Consider the following 27,623-nt stretch of genomic DNA (forward strand, 5'->3'; position numbering starts at 1 on the left):
GATAGTGTCGAGCCAGTGGAGCACCCCACTCAGGAAGAAGAACAACCTCAACCTCTGAGTATATCAGAGAGGCCAAGGGTAGAGTCATGCAGGTACCCTTCTACAGAGTATGTCCTCATCAGCGATGAAGGGGAGCCAGAAAGTCTTAAGGAGGTGATGTCCCATCCAGAAAAGAACCAGTGAATGAAAGCTAGGCAAGAAGAGATGGAATCTCTCTAGTAAAATGGCACGTACAAACTGGTTGAACTTCTAAAGGGTAAAAGACCACTCAAATGCAAATGAGTCTTTAAACTCAAGAAAGATGGAAATGGCAAGCTGGTCAGATATAAAGCTTGATTGGTGGTTAAAGGCTTCAAACAGAAGAAAGGTGTAACACTCCTCAAATCTATAAAAGTTTCAAGAAGCGCTAAATATAGAATTTAATTTTTTTTATCTTAAATTATACTTCTATTAAGGATTTAAACCCTTGTAATTGATTTTCGGTTTACTTTTCTATTTACAAATAATTGTATATACAATTAGGGGAATATTATTAATTTTTAAAAGTAGGTATCATTAATTATTAGTTAAGTTAATAAAAAAAAGGGGGGGAGGCCTAAAAGCCCATAAAAGGGTTGTTGAAAACAAAAGGCTCCAAGCCTTAAGAGAAACAGAACCAACGTTCTGTCATACATCAAAAAGGATGGAAGAAAAAGGCTTAAATGAAAAACAAAACAGTTCGCTTACGAAACAGGGGTTTCTTATCACGCAGGCAACGAAAAATCTAGGGTTCTTTACAAATCACTAATTCTTGAACTCAGGTATATAAAAACTCCCTATTGTCAATTACCCTACAGTAGTAATAGAAAAAAACTGAATAGTTATTCCCTTCTTTCTCTATATCAACAGTAAAGTTCCGTGTTAAGGTGAAAAAATTTAAAATTGATTAAAATGCACTGGTTATTATAGAATCAATTGTTTGACTGGTATCAATTGGACTGGGGCCTACGTATTGGCTCGAGAAATTTTGAAGTGAGTTGATGTAACCCCTTACCAAAGTGGTTTAACTCACAAAATTATGCATCCAAGGTGTTTGATGAATTGGCTAAAAGAGTGAATATGTACTTAATTAAAGTGAGTGAGTTCCTATTAGCATAGAATTATTTTAGTTAAAGTTAGATGATTTATTTTGATATATATGCATAAATTTTCAGATTTTTGTGTTATTCTTATATGCCATTTTCATGTTGAAAATTTACGAAAAAGCAAGAATATTTAGAAATAATTTTGAATGTTTATTTCATTCTTATGTCATACCTTACATTTAAGAATTCTAGAATAAGTATGTTTGAAAGATTTAGACTTGAAAAGTCACAAGAAGAAGTTTTAGAAAGAAATTTTTTTGGGAGTATCCTTCATTCTGAGAAGGGGTCATCGTCCAGGCCGAGGGTCCTGACCAAGGCGTTGACTTTCTAAAACTACTGGTGCCAAAGTAGGGAGCACACGAGCCGAGGGTCTCGTTGCTAAGAATTCACTTAGCTATGCTAAGGTATGATATATAAGCGCTGAGAACTATGAAGCGAGTGACACCTCGTGGATTGGCCTATTCGATCAGGTTGAGATCGAACCCGTACCTATCACACGACGACTAAGACAGAAATAGGTCAGAATAGTTGGAGCTCCCAAAGTATAAAGAGAAGTATTTTTTTGAAAAAGAAAAAAATTTCTTTTACAATATTCATATACTGCTAGTATGCAATTATTTTAGAATTATTCTTATAAGCTTTATGTTTTACATGCATTTTGAACTTTCGCTCGTAATGTATATGTTAGTAAAGTTTCGCCCCCTATTGTTAAGACTCACTGAGTACAATGAATGGTACTGACGTTCTCTTTTGGGAATCTATGTTGGTCTGCGGTACAATGTAGGAACCGATTTTGCAAGCGAGCAGTCTACGGGTTAGGACTTCCTTCTCTTCCAGTGCTATTGGTGAGCTCCGCTTTTGTTCGTGGAGTATTCCTTAGAGTTATATTTATTTATTTATTTCTTTATTTACTTAGAGAACTGACCAAGAAATCTCTTGTCTTAAGCAGTGCGTCAGTTTATCAGTAGAGGCTTCATAGACATAGTCGTTGGGTTAAGATTCAGATGTTTTTGATAATAACTTAGCAGTATTTTATTGGTTACTGCGAATAAAGTTTTGAAGTTGGCTTATTTTAGTTATTTAAATTATTCAAAAGTATTTGGTTAGAGTATTGCCTTATTACATATAAAGTTTGGAGTTATAATAGATTTAATAAGTAGAGATGGTTCGTTCGGTCATGTTTAGTGATTGAGTAATAGTCCCGGCTTGTTCAGAAAATGGGTCGTGACAAACTTAGTATTAGAGCTTCATGTTTATGGAGTCCTAGGGGTCTATGAAGCCGCGTTAGTAGAGTCTTGTTTATGTGTATGAAGCGTGCCATATTTATAAACAGGAGGCTACAAGCATTTAGGAAAAGTCTCATTTTTTTCATACTTTAGATCGTGCAGTAGATCCTACCTCTAAGAAACTATCTAATGTATTCATTTCTTTAAAACTCGCAGAAATGGCTCGTACTCGCAACTCAGACACCGACACTCAGGATGTTGCTCAAGAAACTATTGCTACTATTGTGGCTCAAGGCAGAACTAAAAAGGCTTCAACTCAGAAAAGGAAGGGTAAATCCACAAAGGGGGTTCAAGTACCCCGGGTTGAACATGAAATAGGGGTGGAGCATAATGATCCAGTACCTCAGGATCTAGTACCATCCCCAACAGCAGCTCCGACTCAGACAACTATATCTCTAGAGGTGGGTCAGATATTTAATGCTGTCAATAGTACTATAGAGATGTTTAAAGCCTTCATGGCCAACCAGAACGAGAGAAGAGATGAGATTCCACCTCAATCAAATAGACAAAACAATTCTGAGTCCTCAAGAGTGAATGAATTTTTGAAATTGAGTCCTCCAGTGTTCCATGGTTCTATAGTTGATGAAGATCCAATGTTGTAGCTAGAGGGTGTCAAGAAAGCCCTCCGAGCGATGAAGGCATTTGATGATGAAGCTGTGGAGTTGGCTGCTTACCAGCTTAGAGATGTGGTCGGCGCATGGTTTGAGATGTGGGAAAAAGAAAGAGATGAAGATAATGGTCCGCCTACTTGGGAAGAATTTGAAGAGGCCTTCATGGCTAACTTTATCCCGAAAGAGGATAGGGAAACTAAGGCTACAGAGTTCGAACAGCTCAAGCAAGGGAATAAAAGTGTGCAAGAGTACTACATGGAATTCATAAGGCTAGCTAAGCATGCTCCTCACATGGTTAAGACTGAAAAAGCAAAGATTTGCAGGTTTGTTAGCGGTTTAGCGTACCACATTAAGGATACAACATCAACTGCAGTGGTAGGGATGACAGCCTTCTCCTCTGTAATGGGATTTGCCGAGCACTTAGAAAAAGACAGACAACCAAGGAGAGAAGAAAACGAGCATAACAAGAAAGCCCGGACATCGGGCAGATTTAATGGTACCTCCAGCGGAGGTGGAAGAGATTCCTCTAATAAGGAGTCATTAACACTAGCTTAGTCCAGTCATCAGTTTAGTGGTGGGTCTTCCTTCAGACGTACTCAGAGTTATGGAAACCAGTCTCGCCAAAATCAGAATTTTAGGACATCATCCTTACATAACCAGAGTCATGCTGAGCAACATTCACACCAACAAGGTCTTTGTGGAACATGTAAGCGGCAACATTCAGGTCAGTGAAGCTTGGGTTTCTTGGTTGCTATCATTGTGGAGACATTGGTCATATAAAGGCCAACTGCCCAAAATTGAGACGTAATTTTAGTGAGGGATCAACTCGTCCTTCTAGTTCCTCAGCTACTGCAGTTGCACCACCCCAAGCTCGTGGTTCTCATAATCAGACCAGGCATGGGGCAGGCATATGTGCAGATCGAGTTACTCAGGGAGGGGGACAACCCCGTTTGTTTGCTACACTTGATCGTCAGAGTGCAGAGGCATCTGCGGAAGTTATTACAGGTATACTTTTAGTCTGCTCACATAATGCTTATGCCATAATGGATCCAGGTTCAACGTTTTCATATGTGACTCCATATGTTGCAATTAACCTCGGGCTAGAACCGGAACAACTTAGTGAGCCATTCCTAGTATCTACTCCAGTTGACGAGTCAGTGAGAGTCACAAGAGTCTATAGAGGTTGTATAGTTTCAGTCCAAGGTCGCAACTCCAATGCTGATCTCATAGAATTAGAAATGGTGGATTTCGATGTGATCATGGGTATGGATTGGTTGTCTTCGTGCTATTCCATGTTAGATTGTTATTCCAAGATAGTCAGGTTCCAATTTCCAAATGAAGAAGTCTTAGAGTGGAAGGGTAGTTCAACATCGCTTGTAGGTAAGTTTATTTCTTACCTTAAGGCACAACGAATGATCGGTAAGGGGTGTCTCGCCTATTTGGCTCACATCATTAATCCAGAATTAGAACCACTAGCTCTTCAGTCAGTGCCAGTTGTTAGAGAATTTCTAAAAGTTTTCCCAGATGACCTTCCCGAACTTCCTCCTGAAAGAATTATAGACTTTGGCATTTATCTCATCTAGGCACCCGACCCATATCTATACCTCCTTATAGGATGGCTCTAGCAGAACTTAAAGAGTTGAGAGAACAGTTGAAAGACCTCCTTGACAAGGGCTTCATCAGGCCGAGTGTTTCACCGTAGGGTGCCCAGGTCTTGTTTGTCAAGAAGAAAGATGGGTCTCTCAGAATGTGCGTCGACTATTGGCAGTTGAATAAAGTTACCATTAAGAACAAGTACCCATTGCTAAGAATTGATGATTTATTTGATCAACTTCAGGGTGCAAAGTACTTTTCAAAAATAGATTTGAGGTCGGGGTACCATCAGTTGAGAATCAGGGAAGAAGAGATATCTAAAATAGCCTTTCGAACTCGCTACGGGCACTATGAATTTCTAGTGATGTCCTTCGGATTGACAAATGCTCCAGCTATATTCATGGACCTCATGAACAGAGTTTTCAAGCCATTCTTGGATACCTTTATTATTGTGTTTATAGATGATATTTTGGTGTACTCTAATAGCAAGGAAGATCATGCAGAACACCTCAGAATAACCTTACAGACCTTGAAGGAGAATGAGCTTTATGCCAAGTTTTCAAAATGTGAGTTCTGGTTGCAGTCAGTGGCATTCTTAGGCCACGTGGTATCTACTGAATGAATAAAAGTAGACCCTCAGAAGACAGAATCTGGCCTAGGACGACAACGCCAACCGAAATAAGGAGTTTCTTGGGGTTAGTTGGCTACTATAAAAGGTTTGTAGAAGGGTTTTTCTCACTTGCAGCTCCATTAACTAAGTTGACTCAGAAAGCAGTTAAGTTTCATTGGTCAGACGCTTGTGAGCAGAGTTTTCAAGAGTTAAAGAAGAGGTTGACCACTGCACATGTATTAACCTTGTCGACCGGTTCGGGTGGGTTCATAGTGTATTGTGATGCCTCCAGAGTTGGTCTCGGTTGTGTTCTTATGCAAAATGTAAAAGTTATTGCTTATGCTTCCAGGTAGTTAAAGAATCATGAAAATAACTACCCCCACACACGACTTGTAGCTTGCAACAGTGGTGTTTGAGTTAAAAATATGGCGACACTACCTTTATGGCGAACATTCTGAAGTGTTTACAGATCACAAAAGCCTCCAGTACATTTTCAAGCAAAAAAGAATTAAATTTGAGACAGAGAAGGTGGCTCGAGCTATTGAAAGATTATAACATCAATATCCTTTATCACCCGGGCAAAGCTAATGTGGTAGAAAATGCACTTAATAGGAAGTCAATGGGTGTCTTGGCCCATCTTGCAGTACAAAGGCGATCTTTGGGTCGAGAAATTCAAAAACTAGCAAATGATGGAATTAGATTGGATGAGACCGAAGAATGAGGTATAACTGCTTATGCCTTAGCGCAATCCTCCCTTGTTGTGCATGTTAAGGCTAAGCAAGACGAAGATCCGTACTTACTGAAATTTAAAGAAGGAGTCAGAAACAAAGAAATCACTGCTTTCACTCTAGGAAGTGGAGTGATCGTTTATGTGTGCCTAATGTAGATGGTCTTAGGAAGGCCATAATGGAGGAAGCTCATAGTTTGAGGTACTCTATCCACCCAGGTGATACCAAAATGTATCTAGATTTGAAAGAGTTGTATTGGTGGAAAGGCATGAAGAAACAAGTAGCAGATCATGTGGCTAAATGTTTAATTTGCCAGCAAGTCAAAGCCGAGCATCAGAGGCTTGGTGGCCTAGCTCAAGATATAGAGACACCATCGTAGAAGTGGGAGATGATTAATATGGATTTCGTAGTAGGTCTACCTCACACGTACCGTAAACATGATTCAATTTGGGTTATTGTAGACCGACTGACAAAGTCCATGCATTTCCTACCAGTAAAGACGACAGATTCTGCAGATCAGTATGCACAGTTGTACATAAAAGAAATAGTCCAATTGCATAGTACTCCAGTTTCAATCATATCTGATAGAGGCCCTCAGTTCACGGCGCATTTTTGACAGGTATTTCAGAAAAGATTAGGTAACAAAGTTAATTTAAGCACTGCTTTCCATCCACAGACCGATGGCCAGGCAGAAAAGACCATTTAGACTCTCAAAGATATGCTGCGTGCGTGTGTTATAGATTTTGGAGGTAATTGGGATAATCACTTGCCACTTATAGAATTTGCTTATAATAACAGCTATCAAGCCAGCATTGATATGGCTCCTTATGAAGCGTTGTATGGGCGAAGATGTAGGTTTCCAGTGGGTTGGTTTGAACCAACAGAGGTGTCATTAATTGGTCAAGAGTTTGTTTGTGAGGCCGTAGAGAAAGTCCAGCTAATCAGGGAAAGACTAAAAGCGGCTTAGAGTCGTCAGAAATCCTATTCTGACAAGAGGCATCGTGAGTTAGAGTTCATAGTTGGTGATAAGGTGTTTTTGAAAGTTTCACCAATGAAAGGAGTTATGAGGCTTGGTAAGAAATGGGAACTTAGCCCTGGATTTATCGGACCTTATGAAATTCTAGAAAAGAAAGGAAACGTGGCTTATAAGCTAGCGCCACCCGTTGAGTTTTCCTCTATTCATCCTGTCTTTCATGTGTCTATGCTTAGGAAGTACATTCACGATGAGTCGCATATAATACTTACCGATACCATAGAAATTAAAGAAAGTTTGACTTATGAAGAGGTACCTATAGAAATTCTCGATAGGCAAGTAAGAAAGTTAAGAACAAAAGATATAGCATCGGTAAAAGTTTTGTGGAGTAATCATGATTCAAAAGAGGCTACGTAGGAGGTCGAGGAAGATATGAGAGAGAAATATCCATATTTATTTGAGGAAAAAGGTATGTGAACCTAAGTTTAGTTTGACATTTATATTTCATTTATTAAATACAAGTTAGCATGTGTTTATGTTCTTGCTAGATTATACTTAGCTGCTGAAGTAATTTAGTTTTTGTCAGAGCATATTTAGTTTTTTAATAATTTAGTGCCATGCCAGAGTACATTAACTCCATAAAGTGATCATTTACTTTTGCTAAAGTGTTGTGCTTTTGATTCTTGTTGGTTATTCTGGTACTTCCTTGCCGGAGTGTGAGTAATTAATTTATGAGTTGTGTATGGTACCTAAGAATGGCCTGTAATGGTATATTTGGTTGTTGTTGTGGTATTTGTGACAGAGATATTTTTTAGATAGTCCAATTTACAAGAGAAACTCTGCCGTAGGGAGTTAGCCAAAATTTTGAGTCCCTTAGAAGAGTGAGTAGTGCTAAGAAAACTTAAGACATTTAAGGAATGATTGTTAGCTTATGAATAAGGCCCTAGCAACATTCAAGACAAATATTTTTAAGGAGGGAAGATTGTAACACTCCTCAAATCTATAAAAGTTTCAAGAAGCGCTAAATATAGAATTTAATTTAATTTTTGTATCTTAAATTATACTTCTATTAAGGATTTAAACCCTTGTAATTGATTTTCGAGTTACTTTTTTATTTATAAATAATTGGATATACAATTAAGAAAATTTTATTAATTATAATATTATTAATTTTCAAAAGTGGGTATCATTAATTACTAGTTAAGTTAATAAAATAAAAAGAAGGGAAAAGGCCTAAAAGCCGATAGAAGGGTTGTTGGAAAACAAAAGGCTCCAAGCCTTAAGAGAAACAGAACCAACGTTCTGTCATACATCAAAAAGGACGGAAGAAAAAGGCTTAAACGAAAAACAAAACAGTTCGTTTACGAAACATGGGTTTCTTATCACGCAGGCAACGAAAAATCTAGGGTTCTTTACAAATCACTAATTCTTGAACTCATGTATATAAAAATTCCCTATTGTCAATTACCCTATAGTAGTAATAGGAAAGAACTGAATAGTTATTCCCTTCTTTCTCTATATCAACAGTAAAGTTTCGTGTTTAGGAGCGAAACTTTAAAATTGATTAAAATGCACTGGTTATTGTAGAATCGATTGTTTGATTGGTGTCAATTGGACTGGGCCTATATATTAGCTCGAAAAGTTTTGAGGTGAGTTGATATAACCCTTTACCAAAGTGGTTTAACTCACATAAGTATGCATACAAGGTGTTTGATGAATTGACTAAAAGAGTGAATATGTACTTAATTGAAGTAAGTGAGTTTCTATTAGCTTAGAATTATTTTAGTTAAAGTTAGATGATTTATTTTGATATATGTGCATAAATTTTTAGATTTTTGTGTTATTCTTATATGCCATTTTCATGTTGAAAATTCACGAAAAAGCAAGAATATTTAGAAATAATTTTGAATGTTTATTTCATTCTTATGCCATACCTTACATTTAAGAATTCTAGAATAAGTATGTTTGAAAGATTTAGATTTGAAAAGTCACAAGAAGAAGTTTTAGAAAGAAAAGATTTTTGGGAGTATCCTTTATTCAGAGAAGGGGTCATCGTCCAGGCCGAGGGTCCTGACCAAGGCATTGACTTCCTGAAACTACTTGTGCCAAAGTAGGGAGCACACGAGCCGAGGGTCTCGTTGCTGAGAATTCACTTAGCCAGGCTGAGGTATGATATATGAGCATTGAGAACCATGAAGCGAGTGACACCTCGTGGATTGGGCCTATTCGATTAGGTTGGCATCGAACCCGAGCCGATCACACGGTGACTAAGACAGAAATAGGTCAGAATAGTTGGAACTCCCAAAGTATAAAGAGAAGTATTTTTTGAAAAAGAAAAGAATTTCTTTTAGAATATTAATAAACTACTAGTATGCAATTATTTTAGAATTATTCTTATAAGCTTTATGTTTTACATGCATTTTGAACCTTTGCTCGTAATGTATATGTTAGTAAAGTTTCGCAACCTATTGTTGAGACTCACTGAGTACAATGGATGGTACTGATGTTCTCTTTTGGGAGCCTACGTTGGTCTGCGGTACAACGTAAGAACCGATTTTGCAGGCGAGCAGGCTATGGGTTAGGACTTCCTTCTCTTCCAGTGCTATTGGTGAGCTCCGCTTTTGTTTGTGGAGTATTCCTTAGAGTTATCTTTATTTAGTTATTTTTTTGTTTACTTAAAGAACTGGCTAGGAAATCTCATATCCTGAGTAGTGCATCAGTTTATTAGTAGAGGCTTCATAGACATAGTCGTTGGGTTAAGTTTCAGATGTTTTTGATAATAACTTAGCAATATTTTATTGGTTACTACGAATAAAGTTTTAAAGTTGGCTTATTTTAGATATTTAAATTATTCAAAAGTATTTGGTTAGAGTATTGTCTTGTTGCATATAAAGTTTGGAGTTATAATAGATTTGATAAGTAGAGATAGTTCGCTCGGTCATGTTTAGTGATCGAGTGCTGGTCCCGGTTTGTTCAGAAAATGGGTCATGACAAAAAGTATTGATTTTGACGAAATTTTTCCACGTATTGTCAAAATGACTTCTATTCGAACAATTTTGAGCTTAGCAGCTAGCCTAGATCTTGAAGTGGATCAGTTGGATGTGAAAATTGCATTTCTTCATGGAGATTTGGAAGAGGAGATTTATATGAAGCAGCCAGAAGGATTTGAAGTAGATGAAAAGAAATACATGGTGTGTAAATTGAATAAGAGTCTTTATGGATTGAAGCAGACACCAAGGCAGTGGTACATGAAGTTTGACTCATTCATGAAAAATCAAACATATATAAAGGCCTATTCTAATCCATGTGTATACTTCAAAAGATTTTCTGAGAATAACTTTATTATATTATTATTGTATGTGGATGACATGTTAATTGTAGGAAAAGACAAGGGGTTGATCGCAAAGTTGAAGGGAGATCTATCCAAGTCATTTGATATGAAGGACTTGGGCCCAGCACAACAAATTCTAGGGATGACGATAGTTCGAGAGCAAACAAGCAGAAAGTTGTGGCTATCTCAGGAGAAGTACATCGAACATATACTGGAACGCTTCAACATGAAAAGTGCTAAGCCAGTCAACACACCTCTTGCTGGTCATCTAAAATTAAGCAAGAAGATGTGTCCTACAACAGTGGAGGAGAAAGGAAACATGGCTAAAGTTCCTTATTCTTCAAAAGTCGGAAGCTTGATGTATGCAATGGTATGCACTAGACCTGATATTGCTCATGCAGTTGTTGTTGTTAGCAGATTCCTTGAAAATTCTGGAAAAGAACATTGGAAAACAGTCAAGTGGATACTCATGTACCTAAGAGGTACAATAGGAGATTGTTGTATTTTGGAGGATCTGATCCAATCTTGAAGGGCTACACGGATGCTGATATGGCAGGTGATCTTGATAATCGTAAATCTACGACAAGATACTTGTTCACATTTTTTCAGGAGGAGCTATATCATGGCAGTCGAAGTTGCAGAAGTGTATTGTAGTCTCTACAACTGAAGCAGAGTATATTGCCATTACAGAAGATGGCAAAGAGATGGTTTGGCGGAAACGGTTCCTCCAAGAGCTTGGATTGCATCAGAAGGAGTATGTCGTCTATTGTGACAGTCAAAGTGCAATAGACTTGAGCAAAAACACCATGTATCATGCAAGGATAAAGCGTATTGACGTGAGATATCACTGGATTCGAGAAAGGATAGAGGATGGATCTATGCAGGTCAAGAAGATCCATACAAGTGAGAATCCTTCGGATATGCTGATCAAGCTAGTACCAAGAGATAAGTTGGAGCTATGCAAAGAACTTGTCGGCATGCACTCAAACTAGAATATCCGATGTTACCTCCTTCAGGTTAATGGGACTGGATGGGGAGATTTGTGGGGTCCAGCCCTATATGTGAAAGAAGAAAAGCTTCTTCTTTCTTCTTTTTGTCAAGCTAGCCAATTTAGAAAAGATTTGGGCGGCTAATTGTTGCAGTAAGGTTGATATCACTGCATACTTCAACATGAGCATTCTACAACTATAAATATGTGCATCTACTTTCATTTGTAATCACACCAATAAAGAGAGAAAGAAAGAGTGAGGTTTGACAAACAGGGTATAAGAAAATAATCTGTCAGAAAAAATAGAGAGTGGACGATATTATAGTGAGGTGGGAATATCAAAAGAGGGTTATTTCGTTTGAGTGTTGTAGTGGTCTTTGGAGTATTTTACTCGGACCTACAAGGTGTAAAATTTCTTGCTATAGTGATATCAGTTGCTCCTCTCAAGGCCGTGGTTTTTTCCTTATTTAAAATAATTTTCCACGTAAAACTCTTGGTGTTGGTGTCACTCTTTTATTCTTGTTAATTACCGTATCTCGCTGCTATGTTATTATTCCGCTTTTAGTACCGTGAATATTATTTATGTGGGGGGTTTATTCCCAACATTAATACCATAAAATACAACACTAAAATCAACCACCGTCCATTTTTTTCGGCAAACAAATCGTGAAGACCTAACAGCTCTAACCATGGGGTAAAAGTTGCTGAAAATGAGATTGAAATTTTATGGGTGTCAATTATATTGTTATAGCGTGGTTGCTGCTAATGATTATTTTTCAAGACTGAAGGAGAGTAGGCAGATTAATGGGGAAGGTCATGAGTGAAAGTTACCGGAAATGAGATTGAATTTTTGTGGTGGTCAATGATATTGTTATAGTATGGTGGTTGTTATTAATTTTTTTTTTCAAGATTGAAGGAGAGGAGGTGTATAAATGGCGAAAGGTGGAGGAGCTACTGATTGCTATATTTAGATTAGGAAAGTTTTTGGTGGTGGAGATGAATTATTTTGGAAAAAAAAGTGAAATTAATATGGGAAAATTAAAAATATAGTGGGATCCAAATAAAAATTATGGTGTGTCCAAATAAAATAAGGTTAAAATTTAAAAGAAAAGGAAAAAAAACTTTATTTTGAGGGTTTCACGCGCTCAGATATGAATACAAAATACACACTTTGCCATGTCAGCGTGAGGGATTTACGAGGTCGCAATTCAATCAAGAAGAAGTGTCTAATTGATAATCGGGTTAGTTGGGGGGTTTGTCTAATCTTTGAGAATAACTTAAAATGGCTGTTTATGTATTTCGCTAAACTTTAATAAATGTTAGATTTGAACCCCTAGTTTTAATAGTATAACGAGTTCAGCACAAGTTTGAACCCATTAAATTTTAATTTGAATCCGCCTATGAGCAAGATTGTGTTTAAATGTCAGCCATGTTTTTTTTTTTTTTTTTTTTCTGGTTTACAAGTCATTTCTCCTACCAATTCATTGCTGATCCCCAAGTTAATTAAAAATCATGACTCTCTACGGCCGTGACAAATCTCCACCAATATAATGAAGATGCATGTTTTGTTTTCCAAGCCCACACGAAAGAGCAAAATAATAATTAAACAGAAGTTATTTCTTTTAGTTAGGAAACATGAGAAACCTAGTTATTATGCCCTTGCAAATACAGTGACTACGCTAGTATTTAGGAGAAAAGGAGACATTGTTTAAATGGACTTAAGTTATATGTACTATAAATTTATCTAACGTTTTACATTATAAATTTGGATTAACTAATTATGATCGATTACTTACCTTCATTTTGTGGTAATAGATTTATGCTTACTAACAAAAATTAAATTTTTACGCTAGCCATTGGTAGGAATTATGTGTTGCAACGGATCAGAATTCAATTAACTTTTACAAGAAACACAAATTTATAGGCAATCCAATCCAGGTATCCAACTCATAATGCAAGTTTCACTTGGTAATAATTTGAATATTCTATTTTATCGGATGTCCCCGCAGGGACTAATAATTTGATTATTCTAATATAACGAATATGATAAAGTAACAAATTATGATTGTAAGCTGCAGAGGGAGTTGTCATAACCCAAATCAAGAAAAAGCGAAAGAGAGAAAGTCGCTGCAACAATCAAAATTCACAAACACACCTTGAGGTTTAAATTAAGAACAATTTCTTTACATCATAATTAATTACATAATTTCTTCTTGTCCTTTTTGTTTACTCTGAGAGAAAAGGTACCAAGTACTAACACAGGTTAAATTAAGAAGAATATGCGAACTTGTGTTCCTAAATATCCATGCAAAATTACTAACAGGATGTTATGTGAACTGTGAACTAATGCTACGACTTGAAAAAAGGATAATATTTGAGCAAAATTCTCTATTTAGACAGAATTAAAACTTGTTCCCCGAATGAAGGGTGAAAACTTTTTAGAAAAGAATTCAAACTATCATATTCTCTTATTAATTAGTTGAAAATAATAAAAAGTGAACGAAGCGGTGAAGGTGGGGAAAAAATTCTATTAACTTTTTTCTGTTGTAAAATAAGAGAAAAGAAAATTAAATTCTCGAGAATATAATGGGAGAAAAACCTCATATTTATGGAATAAGAATACCTTATTCCCCATCCCCGTTTGACCTAGAATTTAGATTTAGCTTTAAACAATTATATTTTTTAGTAAAACAAAGTCAATCTTAGTCAATATTAATGTCCGAAAAATGTGTTAACCGATTGTGGGGGAAGATAGTGCGGGTATAATCCATGTAGCAATAAATGACGGCACTTCAAAAAATGAAGAAGGTAGCGTTAAATAACAATAAATGACATTTAAGTAAATAAAACATGTGAGTCACCCAAAAGGATGAGATTCTTTAATATTCTTTCTAACAATGATGAATGGCTGATAAACCTTTGAATATTTAGATTTTTTTTGGATAGTGGAAAACAAGCTAGACAAAAATCTCAAGAAAATCGTATATTTTGTATGTATGTAGTAAAGCAAGATTCTTCGGAGAATGTCAATATGGTGTCTTACAAATGAGTATTCAATGTCCCCTATAACTATGTCTCTTTCTATTTATCAGGGAACATATGCCAAAAAATTCTAATAGTATAGATACAGATAATATCCACTGAAATATTCTCTTTAGAGTCTTATCCTAAAACTAGTCGTTATTAATTTGTTTAAGACAAATGCTTGTCCTCGACTTTGATCTATGTTGACTCCTCGACCCCGTCCTTCATCTTTTGTGAGATCACTTTGACTTTGAACATGCCCTTTGCCGAGGTCATTCTGTGACACGTGGCAGCCCTTGAAGGCTCTCTTAATGTTAATACTCATACAGTTAGTCGCCACAAAAAAAAGCTAACTTTTAGGAAAATACTTCAAATTACTACATTATTCTTTGGAAGGTTTCCTATACTAAACCTAAATATACAAGGAACGAACAACCACAAAATTTTATTATTTATAACATCTTCTTCTTTATTTTCCTTAATAAAATATTTTTGTCCCGTGAAGCTTAAAATTGTTAACACACAATATAAAAAGATTGAGTCGGTTAAGCCGTGAAAGCTTAACTTTTTAATCTTACAGTTAATTTAGAGAATTACCACAAGTGTAATTTTTTTTACTTGTTCGGTTGTACCAAATCATTTTTTTTACCATTTAAAACTTAAAATTTCAGAAAAAAACATATCCCTTAACCAATATTAATTCGGGTGCAATGTTATTTTTTTTAAAAATCAATACATGCAACAACAACAACAACAACAACAACCCAGTGTAATCTCACAAGTGGGATATGGAGAGGGTAATATGTACGCAGACCTTACCTCTACCCGAGAGGCAGAGAGGCTGTTTCCAGGAGACCCTCGGCTCGAAAAGGCAACAAGAGACACTATATTAGTACTATCAATATATTCATAATAAAACAACATAAAATACCATAAAATCCATAACATAACATAAATACCATAAAAACAAAGTAACAACAATATAAGAGATATAAGAAATACGAGAAAGATGTAAGGTATTAATACACAGAAGATAAAGCCCATCATCAGTAATTGATCAATGGCATTCTAAGAGTAATTCCTAACTGGCTAGTCTCACTTTATCAATACATGCGAGTAAATATTTTTTTAGCCCTATATATAGAGTTATAGACCCAAAGCAAATAGAATTCCACTACTTTTTCTCTCTCTATCGTCTGCTTTGTTTCTCTCGCTTTAACAATCCTAGGGTTTGCGTTTTTGTTTGCTCTGTTCAATCGAACCATGTCTACTTCAAAAATGATTGTGTTGAAGAGTTCCGACGGCGAAACTTTCGAGGTGGAAGAGGCGGTGGCGTTGGAATCACAGACCATAAAACACATGATCGAAGACGATTGTGCTGATACCAGTATCCCTCTCCCTAATGTTACGAGCAAGATCTTGGCTAAGGTTATTGAGTACTGTAAGCGCCACGTCGATGCTGTTGCTAAGACGGATGATAAAGCATCTGAGGATGATTTAAAAAGCTTTGATGCTGACTTTGTCAAAGTTGATCAGGCTACTCTCTTTGATCTTATCTTGGTATAAACATTTTTAACTTTTTTTTTTTTTTTGTAATGATTGTGTTTGCTATAAATCGTTTTTCTTGCTTTTGTTGTCCTGATTTGACTTATTAGTTGTAGTACTTTATTTGCCTGATTTTATGTTTAGGGTTTTTCCGTTGTTATATGTTTATGTGATGCTTTATAATTTCTGCTTCTATTGGTTGTTGTCTTGGGTTATTGCTGTTATTTGATGGGCTAATTATTGGTCCCTATGTCCCAATTTGTTGGAAACATTTCGGATTTTGAGCATCAAAATTTTCAATTTTTACCACAAATTTGGGCATAGAATCTTTAGTTTGTTTGAAACTTCACCAAATGTACTAAGTCATACAATAATTAATAATTAAAGTATTTAAAAGGCATATGAAAAAATCGTGCTCAAAGAAAATTCATTTTGCTCTCAAAATTCAAAATGCATCAAACAAATTGGAATGGAGTGAGTATGAAATAGCTGTGGAGTAACTTGGTCATTTTGATGTTAAACATTGACTCAACTACATGTGTTGAAACAGAACCTATAATTAATCAAATGTTTTGGCATTGTAAAGCTGTACATAAAGTACAGGGGTAATCATAGGTCTCCCACAAAGTTTAGTTGTGTACTTATTTGTGTATTATCCTTTCTTTTTCTGTACGTCTTATTTCCATTGTTATGCATTCGGGGCATTTTGAACCCCATTCAGTGGCTTATTATGTATCTTGTTATCTAGTGTTAATCTAGTACTGTCATATTTTTTACATCCCAAATTTTTTGACTCTCGTCATTTTTCTTTACCACTTTCATAATTATTAAAAATCAAAATTCAAACTATTCAAATCTTAAAGTTTGATGTGTTTTTTACACTGTCAGACTAGCTTTTTAACAATTAGTTTATATATTCTTCCACTTTCACTAACATTTCCTTTTTGATATGTAAGTTAAATTAAATTCTCAAACAATGAGATGGAAGAGCTGCATATGAATTGGTCTGGAGCCCTGATTCGTCTAAGTTGGTCGTTTGAATCCTTTGTTTTTTTCTTGTTTCTTTGGGCCGGTGCATGGACCTTCTATATTATCTACCTAGCATTTGTTCTTTGAGTTTGATAACCTTTTGCAGAGGTTTAATAAGCACTGCCTTTGTAAATTTCAGGCTGCTAACTATTTGAACATCAAGAGTCTGCTTGATCTCACTTGTCAGACTGTGGCAGACATGATCAAGGGGAAAACTCCGGAGGAGATCCGCAAGACCTTCAACATCAAGAATGACTTCACACCTGAGGAAGAGGAGGAAGTTAGGAGGGAGAATGCCTGGGCCTTTGAGTGAATCTGATGTCTATTAAGTTTCCATATTTTGGTGATAGATTTGAATATATTAGTAGATGCTATTAAGAATCTCGTATATTAGTAATAGATATGCCGTGCTGTTTGTTTGGTACTTTTTAACTTCGTTGTTCAACCAAGACAGTTGACCTCGTTTTGCTATATATATTTACTTGGTTTATCTTTAGAGTATTAGATAGTTTCAAAATTGAAATGCTGTTGAATCGTGTTAAATCTGTTACATCTTTGTTGATATATTGCTGGTTGTTTGTTCTTATAGCCTGTTTGGCCAAGCTTCTAAGATCAGCTTATTTTGAGAAATGTTTTTTTCAAAGGTACTTTTCAAAAAAGTGTTTTTGGTGAGAAGCAGTTTGGCTAATTAATTTGAAAAGTACTTTTGAGCCGTAATTAGTGTTTGGCCAAATTTTTGAAAACTGTTTCTAAGTGTATTTTTCTTAAAAGTGCTTTTCAGAATTGTTTTGGGGGATAAGCTACTTTTTTCTGCTTGCTTCTCCCCAAACACCTTTTTTTTTTCTTCTAAAAGCTTGGCAAAACACTTCAATTTTTGTCCGAAAAGCACATTTGGCCTAAAAAAAGCATGGCCAAAAGCACTATTAGTGTTATTGTTTTAAGTGGTGCTTTGGCTGGTGGGTTATTATCTCGGAAACAGGAGGCATTTGGTCCTTAAGTGGTAAAATGTGCTTGAGGATGGTTTGGTTTATAAGATTCTTTTGAGCTTGAATTTTGAAGGTGCAATTGTTGTTTGCATTTAAGAGATTGATCTCAAAATCATACTTTAATTTAGTGGGGTTGGATATGACTTATAGAATAGATCCTTGATAAAAAAATAGCTATGAGACGGTTGATTGAGCCTGTTGTTGTTGGGTGCTTGTTTTTATGACATTGTAGTTAATTGTTTACTTGGGAGATATTATCGTGACTGCTTATACTTTATAAGTTGGATGATTTCGAAAAAAATGTAGCATGCTTGATGAATGTTATCATTGGTAGCTGAAGTTAAGGAGGACAGGATTGGTTATACAACTTTTTGATCTTTAAGGTTACCCACAATAAAGTGTTTGATGGCATGATTATTTGGAGTGGCAGACACCCAGCATGTAGTTTAAGGTTCAAAGTGATTGTTCTTTTGCAGGTATAAGATTTAAAAGTGATGCAACTTCTGTTCTTTCTGTGAAAATTATTGAGGAAACAAACTCCTTATGGGAAAATAAGGAAAGTTGGTAAATCTGTGTCTATCAACTGTGTTTTGATTTGACCAGATTAAGATCCAACTTTTTGAATTGAGTAGTTTGAGAAACAACCAGATTGAGAGCCGATTATGTTTTTTTTTTCTTTTTTCTTTTGGGGGCAAGAGAGGAAATCTGCAGCCGTTACAATCTCTGCCACAACCTTTGCTCTTCGGGTGAGCGCTTTGCAGTGAGCACTTTGTCCGCACTGGGTAAACCTTCCCCTGTGTATTAGCCTGCAAACCATACAAGGGATGTAGACCGCATGCAAGCCCCGTGCAACACTGAATAAACCTTCCCCTATATAATAGCCTGCAAACCACACAGGGGATGTAAACTGCATTAGGCAAGCCCGTGCGACTGTCAACCCGAAGGGTTTATTATGGTTTCTTTTGTTAAGTTTGGAATCATCTAATATTCTTGGAAGTTGCTAATGATCCCTCCATTCTCTTTTCAATTTTGGCACTCATTTCCACACTATTCTTTTACGTTACATTTGCAATTTGAAATAGAAATTTAATCACAAGATTACATGCACAAAATCACAAACAAACGCATGAAAGGAGCAACTATGATGTTCAGTGTTATTATTCCATTTCACTTTTATCTGGCCAATTTGACTTTTTCTATAGAGCAATCTATGACTACATTGAGGCAATATTCTACACAAATAAAATAAAGATTTGAAACTACATAACCTCTATAACTTGTCAATTAACTTATCAGAAAATGAAAAGGTATATTGAATCTCCCATAAGTCTAAACTTTAGGTGGATACGTGAACACCACCATTACAAGAAAAATCTTGAATACTTAATCAAGTTACAAGATAAGCACTAATCTTGTTTTAAAATAATACTTAGACGCAAAGTGAAACAGAAAAGTAACAAACATTTTTTATTTCAATTTAATTCAAGACCGATCCATTATCCAGACAAGGTAAGAAATAATTCTACAAAGATATGATATACCTATGTTGTATTAATCTCTTATGAGAATGCCCATATAAGTAAACATAACAAAAAGGCAGTCCGGTGTACTAAGTTGCTATGTGCGGGGTCCGGCAAAAGACTATTTTCACGGCTCGAACCCATAACCTCCTGATCAAATGGCAGCAACTTTACCGGTTACGCCAAGGCTCCCTTCCTTATAAGTTACATAACATTTGTAATATTTCGACTATAAAAGAAGGAACAAAAAATAACCTTTTAAACTCAATCTTTCTGCATTGTTTTTGATATACTTTATTTTTTTTTTAACAGAAAGCGAAAGGTGGTTGTTTAAAAGCTACAAAGAAAACCCGGGAAATTGGATAACCGATTGAGTAGTGAATGGTCCAAGTGTGATAACAGGTCGTTAATACTCCGGTATATGCTTTTATTCTCCCTCTCATTCTTCCCCTTTATCTTCACAGCTAGCTCCTTCACTCTGTTGTTCTGTATTTGCTATCTTAACAATGGCAACAATGGCGGAAGATCATCCATTGTTGCCGAATCGCGCCATGGAAATAGAACAAACGGAGAGTGGAGGCGAAGCAGCAGCGGCAACAAAGAAGAAAAAAGCTAAACCTGCTCGTGTTGCTTCCCTCGATGTATTTCGTGGCGTCTGCGTTTTGGTAAAAGCTTTTCGTTGCCTTATTCTCAATGAGTTTAGAAAAAAATAGTTATAACTTGAAGCATGTTCTGTCTAAAAGTTTAGGTGAGATGGTCAAGCAAAGCATGCAACAGGTCATCTAACTTCTTTCTCGCTTTGATACTTTCTTCTGCATGTTTTTCTTTGTGTTTTGAAATTTTTTAATCGTAAAGGTTCGAGTGTATTTTTGTGGAAGTGCTATTCTTGATGTATTTTGGGTTTTCGAAAGTATCGAGGCATTGAAGGGGAGCCTTGGCGTAACTGGTAAAGTTATTGCTAGGTGACCAGGAGGTCACTGGTTTGAATTATGGAAATAGCCTCTTGCAAATATGCAAGATAAGGCTCGTACAATAGAGCTTTGTGGTCCGGCCCTTTCCCGGACCCCGCGCATAGCTGGAGCTTAGTGCATATCGAGGCATTAAATGTTATGCTTCCCTTTCCCCCGTTTGTGTTTGCTGCCAGAATATTATAGAGAAAATGAATGAAGAATCAAAGGTTTTAGTTTACATTTATAATGTTTATATTTTTCCTTCAAACTTTTCTTTTCCTTTAGCTTTCTACTTTTCTGTGAACAAAAAATAGATTTGTATCACTCAGTTGAATATAATTTCCTAGAGATAATGTTTTGTGGAGATTCCCTGAAATCTCCCCATATCTATTACTCCAATTGAATGTTGATACAAAAGGAAAAGTATTCAAAAGAAATCTTGATAATGCAAATATAGAGGCAGTGATTGAGTGGAATCTATGTTTATTTTTGATGACCATATTCCTTGTTCAAGAGGTGATTTGTTCCGCTTTTAGATGCTGTGTTGCTGATACTGTAATCTCTATCCTTTATTAGGGTTAATTTTCACTATATAATCAACTTTTTTGACTTTAATTTGTTCACTGATTTCAGCTTATGATGCTTGTGGACTATGGTGGCTCTATTTTCCCAAGTATTGCTCATTCACCGTGGAATGGTGTACACTTGGCAGATTTTGTGATGCCATTCTTCCTCTTTATTTCTGGAGTTTCCCTTGCAATAGCATATAAGGTATCTACTCTCAGATTTCATATTAGACATACCTATAATCTGCTTGTTCTACTATAGGCTTAATGTGTAGTTTTCATTATTAAAAAAGGCTTATAATGCATAGCCGTTAGACTTGATAAGTGATGTGCCATTTTATGTATAGTCAACCATCACTCTGCACACTTAGTAAACTCTTTTCCTATTTCCGAAATTGCAGAAAGTTTTAGACAGAAAAGGAGCAACTTTAAAAGCTGTGTTTAGGACATTGAAACTCCTCCTCCTTGGTGTTTTTCTACAAGGTAATCGTATCAACCGTAGCTAATGCCATTTTCCACTTATGATCTCAACTTGTTTAAAACTTTCTGCAACTACAGTCTTGTAATGTATTTTGGAAAGGATCTTTGTACACCCCCTATATTACAGAAAATAAATGTGTTATTTTGGGGCACAACTAGGTCGAGACTAGGCTTTTACAAGTGAAAGAAGCTCAATAGCGGAAGAATTTGTTTACATCATGAACCTTTCAAGATCAACAGCAAAGAGCATGAACAAGAGAGAGGTTGAGTCAGCTAGACTGTTTAAAGGAAGAACTTCAGCAAACATATTCCTAGTATCCAATAGAATCTTAAATGTTACTAGGGACATGACTAGAATACGTATCATTTTTGGTTTTTCATGAATTAAGTGAAGCTGGATGAGTAGACATCATTCAGCAAAGATCCCTAGCAGTAAAAGGCCTTAGAAATATATGTGTCCTAAAATTCTAACTGCTGGATTCTTTGATTTTCTTTCAGTCTGGTGGCATCTTCTTGTTTTTCTTTCTATACTTATTTTACTGTATTAATTCAGTTGACCAATCATCACTTTGTGGTTACTTTTGTTTCAGGAGGCTACTTGCACGGAATAACGGGGTTGACTTATGGTGTAGATATCGAAAAAATACGATGGCTGGGTATTTTGCAGGTAGTTTGATTTGCATCGCTTAATATTTTTCCATCAGCTTTCTAGAAAGCCATAAATACCTACCATTTGCATATATAGTGCCCTAACATGTTCTATAGATTATATTTGTTATGATACATACTATTTCTTTTTCGGTTATACAGAGAATAGCTGTTGGATATATTGTAACAGCTTTGTGCGAGATATGGCTTCCACGTCAAAGGATTAAAAAAAGAAGTCTTTTCAGTAATTACATTTGGCACTGGTAAGATGACTTCGCCTAATTTGACAGTGGAGATTTTATATTGGGAACCTATCATTAGTTGTTATAATATTTCCAGTAGAGACAACTTCTTGATCATGCACTTCTCTTTTTTGTGTGTGTGTATGTCTGTGTGTATGTGTGTTCCGAGGGCACTATTAGATCTATTAAAATTGGAGTAAAGATGGCAATCAAATCTTCTAAATGCATTATCAATGGCTTGCATGGAGATAAACGGACAGCTTTGGTTATTTCATATTTATACTGTAACCAGGTTGATTCGTTTTCTCAGTGGAATGGTAGTTTATATATCATACTTTCTGATAGCTTTAGGCTTATTAGCTACTGATAGTTTGATAACATAGACAAACAAGAAGAAATTTTGGCAGTTTTAAGAGTTACAAATTATTGCCAGTCCAACTGCAATCATATTGACAAATAATTATCCACTACCCCCGACAAAAGTCATTCTCATATTTTTAATTACCCACACTGTCCCAATAAACAGACCCAAAGTGAGAAGGTGGAATAACTAGCCGCTACTAAGTCAAATGAAATCAAGTTTGAATTATTGGAAGGTGAATAGATTTTCGTTCTATGAAATTGGTCAAATTTATAGGATGGACCAAAAAGAGGAACAGATCAAGTTTATCGGGAAGGAAGGAGTATTCTTTTGTATGACTGTATAATTGCTTTGTGTTTAGTTGTTATGTAATGATTTTGTTTAAAACCTCTGTTTATAGGTGTGTTGCATTTTATCTGTGTGCTGTACATACTTGGTTGTTATATGGTTTGTATGTACCTGATTGGGAATTTACTGTGTCACGGACACCAGACCTCAACATCTACAAGGTTAGCGTTTCTTTTCTTTTCTTTTGCTCTTTATCTTTGCTGCATTCTGAAGACAAGGTCAAGTTCCAAACAACATGGCAAAATTCGACAGAAGCTTAAGGATGAGAGTGAACAGTCATAACTGCATTGTTTGTTATTGGCGCTAAGCATGTTATAACTCCCGTAATCATCCTGTAGAAGCATTGTAACATGTGTTTGTTTTCAGTCAATAAAATAGTAACCATTGGCAGGTAAAATGTTCTGTTAGAGGTGATCTTGAACCTGCATGTAATACTGCTGGAATGATTGATCGATATATTCTTGGAATAGATCACCTATATACAAAACCTGTCTATAGAAATCTAAAGGTAACTGTCTGCTGAGCTTAACTTCTCAAACTAGCCGGTCTTTATCTCACAGCTTGTCCCTTCGAACTTGTATTGATTCACAGGAATGCAAGGGATTCAATGATGACAAAATTCCGCAGAGTTTCCCTTCGTGGTGCCACGCCCCTTTTGAACCAGAAGGCATATTAGGGTAGCATTTCTGTCCTTAAACATTTCTCTTGGTTCTCCTGTGATCCTACCTTGCAAATCTAGGCATTCTTACAAGTGCACATCTTTGCCCATGACACCTGTTTTTCCATCTATTATCTTTTTACAGTTCAGTAACAGCTGCTGTTGCCTGCATTATTGGACTCCAATTTGGCCATATTCTTGTTCAATTTCAGGTGACCTATGTGGTATCATTAGTTGTCTTATTGATGCATTGTGAATGCAGGTAGAAGAAGCCCTTTTGGAAAACATCAGGGAAATTCCTTTAAGATCTGCGACAATTGAATAGCACTTATCATTTGTTTTGGCTTCCATTAGTATGCTACTTGCTGATGTAGTTTCTACTACTTGACAAACTTTTCCCAATATTAGTTTGACATATTTTAAAAGAACTGCTACAAGAATTATGGTTTCGCTATCATACTTTTTAGTATGTATTTTCTTCAGTGTTAGTAGAATTTTAGCATAAAAAAAGTTATATCAAATATTATAAATTCTGAATGAATGGAATTATTAATGTTCATTGATGCATATTTACATGCACGGAATTATATTGCCAGCTAAATTACTGTATTCTACGTATGATCAATTGATATCTTTCTGTTAACTGTGCTCAGGATCATAAAGAAAGGCTATACAACTGGTCCATCCTCTCATTTCCACTTCTGTTTCTTGGTTTCTTCCTTGCTGTGACAGGTATATCTATCTATTCTTTTTTCAGGTACCAAGTCAAATCCCTTTCGTTCGCACGGACAAACTATAACACCTTGGTTGCTATTTATGAAAAATAGTCTCTAGCTTTTCTTTTTCCTTTTCCCTTAAAGGAAATTAATAAAGCCAAAACATGCAAGCCCCTAGGTTGAATAATTGTAAATTTTCTTACAAGAAACAAACATTTTTTCCAGTTGTCCCATATAAAGTATAGATTCTGATTTCATTCCATGTTTCCAGTTGTGGTTCCTATTCCTATGGAACATCAGATTATCAATTTGAGTCGTTAACAAATTGGTTGTAGTCATTGTGACATGTGAGGTTGGTGTTAACTTTCTTTTCAGGCGTGCCATTAAACAAATCGTTGTACACCATTAGTTATCTGCTGGTAACTTCAGCCGCTGCTGGAATCACATTTTGTTTACTGTATGTATTGGTGAGTTTTGAGACTACAAGTCTTTCTTGCTGGGATGAACAGCTTTTAGTTGCATATGATTTAGCTCATACTGAACAACTTTCTCTGTTGAAAGTCACACTGCTCTTATATGATTTAGGTCGATATGTATGGTTGGAGGCGCTTGATGTTCGTTTTAGAGTGGATGGGGAAGCATTCTCTTGGTATCTTTATTGTCATAATATCAAATGTAGCTGTCATTTTGATTCAAGGATTCTATTGGAGGGATCCTCACAGTAACATAGTAAGGTCCATCTAATTTCAATGAGAATAATGTCTATGGTCTCAAATTTTCAACTTGGAGACATGAAAATAATCCCTGCCTCTTTTTGCTGTGTTCTCTTGAATAGGTTCGCTGGATTGTTACACGATATGTACATAAATGATATGCCAGCTTCTTGAGTTCCTGCATTTTATAGTAGTAAGGCTGTTACTCTAACTACACTCTTTATTTGCTGCTCTTCCCCTGCAACAAGGTCACAACTCGCACAGTATCGGAGCCACATGCATTCAAGGGGTCGGAAAATTATACTGTTCAGCTCGGTAATTTAAAAAAAAATATGTTTATATACTATATACTAAACGAAGGGATCAGGGCTGCATTGGCACCTGTACGTATGACCACTCTTGGCTATACTGGCTCTGATGGTAATGCAGCTGCTTCAACCTATCTCCTGATTCCAATACAGAAGCGGATCCAGGATTTAATGTTTATGGGTTCCTGCAACGACCTCGAGTAAATTTTCAATAGTAATTGGGTTCACATTCAAACACTTAGAGATATGTAGTAAATTTTTCTAACATATTTATACCGTTTGGACAAAATTTACTGGGTTCACGTGAAATCGTAGGTAGGGAGGTGGATGTGCCCCTGCCAGTACTTCTACCTGTGTGTAGATGTTGATTGAAACTCTGCACAAGTTTATAATACTGGACTAAAACAAGTTTAAATGGAGTGACAGGGAAAATAATACAGTAATTCATATAGCTTATTCCAACCTGTTTGAGATTGAGGTGCGCGGCCGTTGGTGCTTGTAGTTCATCATTCGTTAGAATTTTTTTGTTTTCCGTCTCTATCAATTCTGTTGTAAAGTTATATTAATTAAACATTTAGTTCTTTAGAAAAAAAACTAAGATGCTCATTTTATCATAGTTTTCTTAGACACAAATACGCAATCATATGATGAGAGGAACCAGAGGTCGGATCCAGGATTTAAATCCTATGAGTTCAACTTTTAAAGTTTTTAGCATTGAGCTTATTATATATTTTTAAAGTTATGAGTTCATATCTATTATTTTTGTAATTTTAATGAATTTTTATACATAAATTTTGTTCCGCGTCAATAGTTATGGGTTCAGTTGAACCCACGGAAGACTACATCCGCCTCTGAGAGGAACTAAAATTGTTTTCATAGATAAAGTCTTCTTGCAAGCATAATTAGATGCCAAGACCTTAATTAGGACAATTATGAAACCCTAATTATCTCACTTGAATAATAGATGCCAAGAAATATGATCCTGATACTTTGTACTAACATCAATTATTGTCACCTTTTTTCCAATTACATACAAATGGAAGATTATATGAAAATTCAGTATTGTCTCGACAATTATATTTATATAATAAATATGCCAAAACCTTAATTGTAGTTTCTGACTCTTTTTTTGGAATACATATCATATATTTCAAATATTCAATCATACACGTATGAACCTTATTTGATGAAAGTGCATATGGTCGAGGTGTTAATGTCTTGTTTTGCCCAAAAAGATTTGGTCGAGGCAGAGAGATATGTTTGTTTGCATGTTCTTTTTTCTTTAATTCATATGGGCAAGTGGGCAAGAACATGCCCTGTCTTTTCAAGAATCAGAATGCCAGAATATCCAGATATTCCACATACATAAGACAACATATTTCAAGAAACAATAGAATATAACACAAATTTAAGAGTAAATTCAGTTCTTTTCATGAAGATGGGTGATGCCATCATTTTTTTCACATCTGGTATTTGGTACCACATTGGGCAGGGGCGTACGCATGAATTATTGTAAGCGGTGTCAAAATTTATAAAAAAAAAACTGAAATATATCTTTGATTGTTATACTTTTAGACAAGAAATAGTCTTAATCTATTGATTTTATTGAGTCTTAAAGCAAATATTTACAAAAGAAAAATGTCTTAGTTGAGGTTTGAACCTTTAACTCTTATAAAAAAATCAAACACATTACCAACACACCAACATACAATTTATGTCAAGTGGGTGTCATTTTTTCTACTTTATAGTTTCCGTACAATATTAATACACATATTTAATAAAAAAATTCGACGAAGCGGTGTCGCGTGACACCGCTTCGATAAGCGTAAATCCGCCCCTGATATTGGGAGCGACTAATTTGGGTTCACGCTGTGTAAGATCCATTAAAGAGAAAAATACTCGTTAGTATAATTTTTTTTTTATTCGTTCAAATCTGAAAGCTACAGCAATTGATCTTTAAATTGAGTAAGAGTTAGTTGTATAATCCAAAAGTATAAATATTTTCTATACTTTAGCTGTAAATTAGTCGATTATAAGCATATTAAACTCTATTTCTAAATTACTGTAGCATGCCTGAGTACATATCGTTATAAGTCTACTCAACTTAATAGTGTTATCAATACGCCAATTAAAAATTCATGATCTATTAACGTAAAGGATCCAAATTATACACGCAAAGTAGCAAATAATGTAAAAAAAAAATCTTACACTAACCCATTTAACTTTAGCCTCGTAGGTAGTGTAAATAATTTTCCATTATCATAAGCAAACCGATTACATATAAT

General features: G+C 35.7%; 3 protein-coding genes across 5 annotated transcripts; all 3 read left to right on the top strand.

Moving 5' to 3' along the window:
• Positions 1–3,685: 3,685 nt before the first annotated feature.
• LOC138878149 (uncharacterized) lies at positions 3,686–4,604 on the top strand. The gene is made up of 2 exons (XM_070157813.1): positions 3,686–3,745; positions 3,804–4,604. Exons 1-2 carry the CDS (start codon positions 3,686–3,688, stop codon positions 4,602–4,604), a joined length of 861 nt encoding a protein of 286 aa, XP_070013914.1.
• A 10,804-nt stretch (positions 4,605–15,408) lies between these two features.
• On the top strand, positions 15,409–17,332 carry LOC104231463 (SKP1-like protein 1A). The gene is made up of 2 exons (XM_009784466.2): positions 15,409–15,828; positions 16,982–17,332. Exons 1-2 carry the CDS (start codon positions 15,532–15,534, stop codon positions 17,153–17,155), a joined length of 471 nt encoding a protein of 156 aa, XP_009782768.1. The 5' UTR covers positions 15,409–15,531; the 3' UTR covers positions 17,156–17,332.
• A 2,400-nt stretch (positions 17,333–19,732) lies between these two features.
• Positions 19,733–25,786, top strand: LOC104231462 (uncharacterized). 3 transcript variants are annotated; one of them, XM_009784464.2, is made up of 13 exons: positions 19,733–20,013; positions 20,932–21,069; positions 21,266–21,347; positions 21,935–22,011; positions 22,155–22,255; positions 22,996–23,104; positions 23,335–23,451; positions 23,535–23,620; positions 23,747–23,813; positions 24,255–24,333; positions 24,693–24,784; positions 24,903–25,051; positions 25,153–25,786. In XM_009784464.2, the coding sequence occupies exons 1-13, from the start codon at positions 19,855–19,857 to the stop codon at positions 25,202–25,204; spliced, it is 1,308 nt and encodes a 435-aa protein (XP_009782766.1). In that variant the 5' UTR covers positions 19,733–19,854; the 3' UTR covers positions 25,205–25,786. The 3 variants fall into 3 exon arrangements, with proteins under 3 accessions (XP_009782766.1, XP_009782767.1, XP_070028402.1); XM_009784465.2 differs by having other exon boundaries at positions 24,903–25,046; XM_070172301.1 differs by lacking the exon at positions 23,335–23,451.
• Positions 25,787–27,623: the final 1,837 nt, after the last annotated feature.

The sequence above is a fragment of the Nicotiana sylvestris genome, chromosome 1 (assembly GCF_000393655.2).
Source record: "Nicotiana sylvestris chromosome 1, ASM39365v2, whole genome shotgun sequence".
NCBI lineage: Eukaryota > Viridiplantae > Streptophyta > Magnoliopsida > Solanales > Solanaceae > Nicotiana > Nicotiana sylvestris.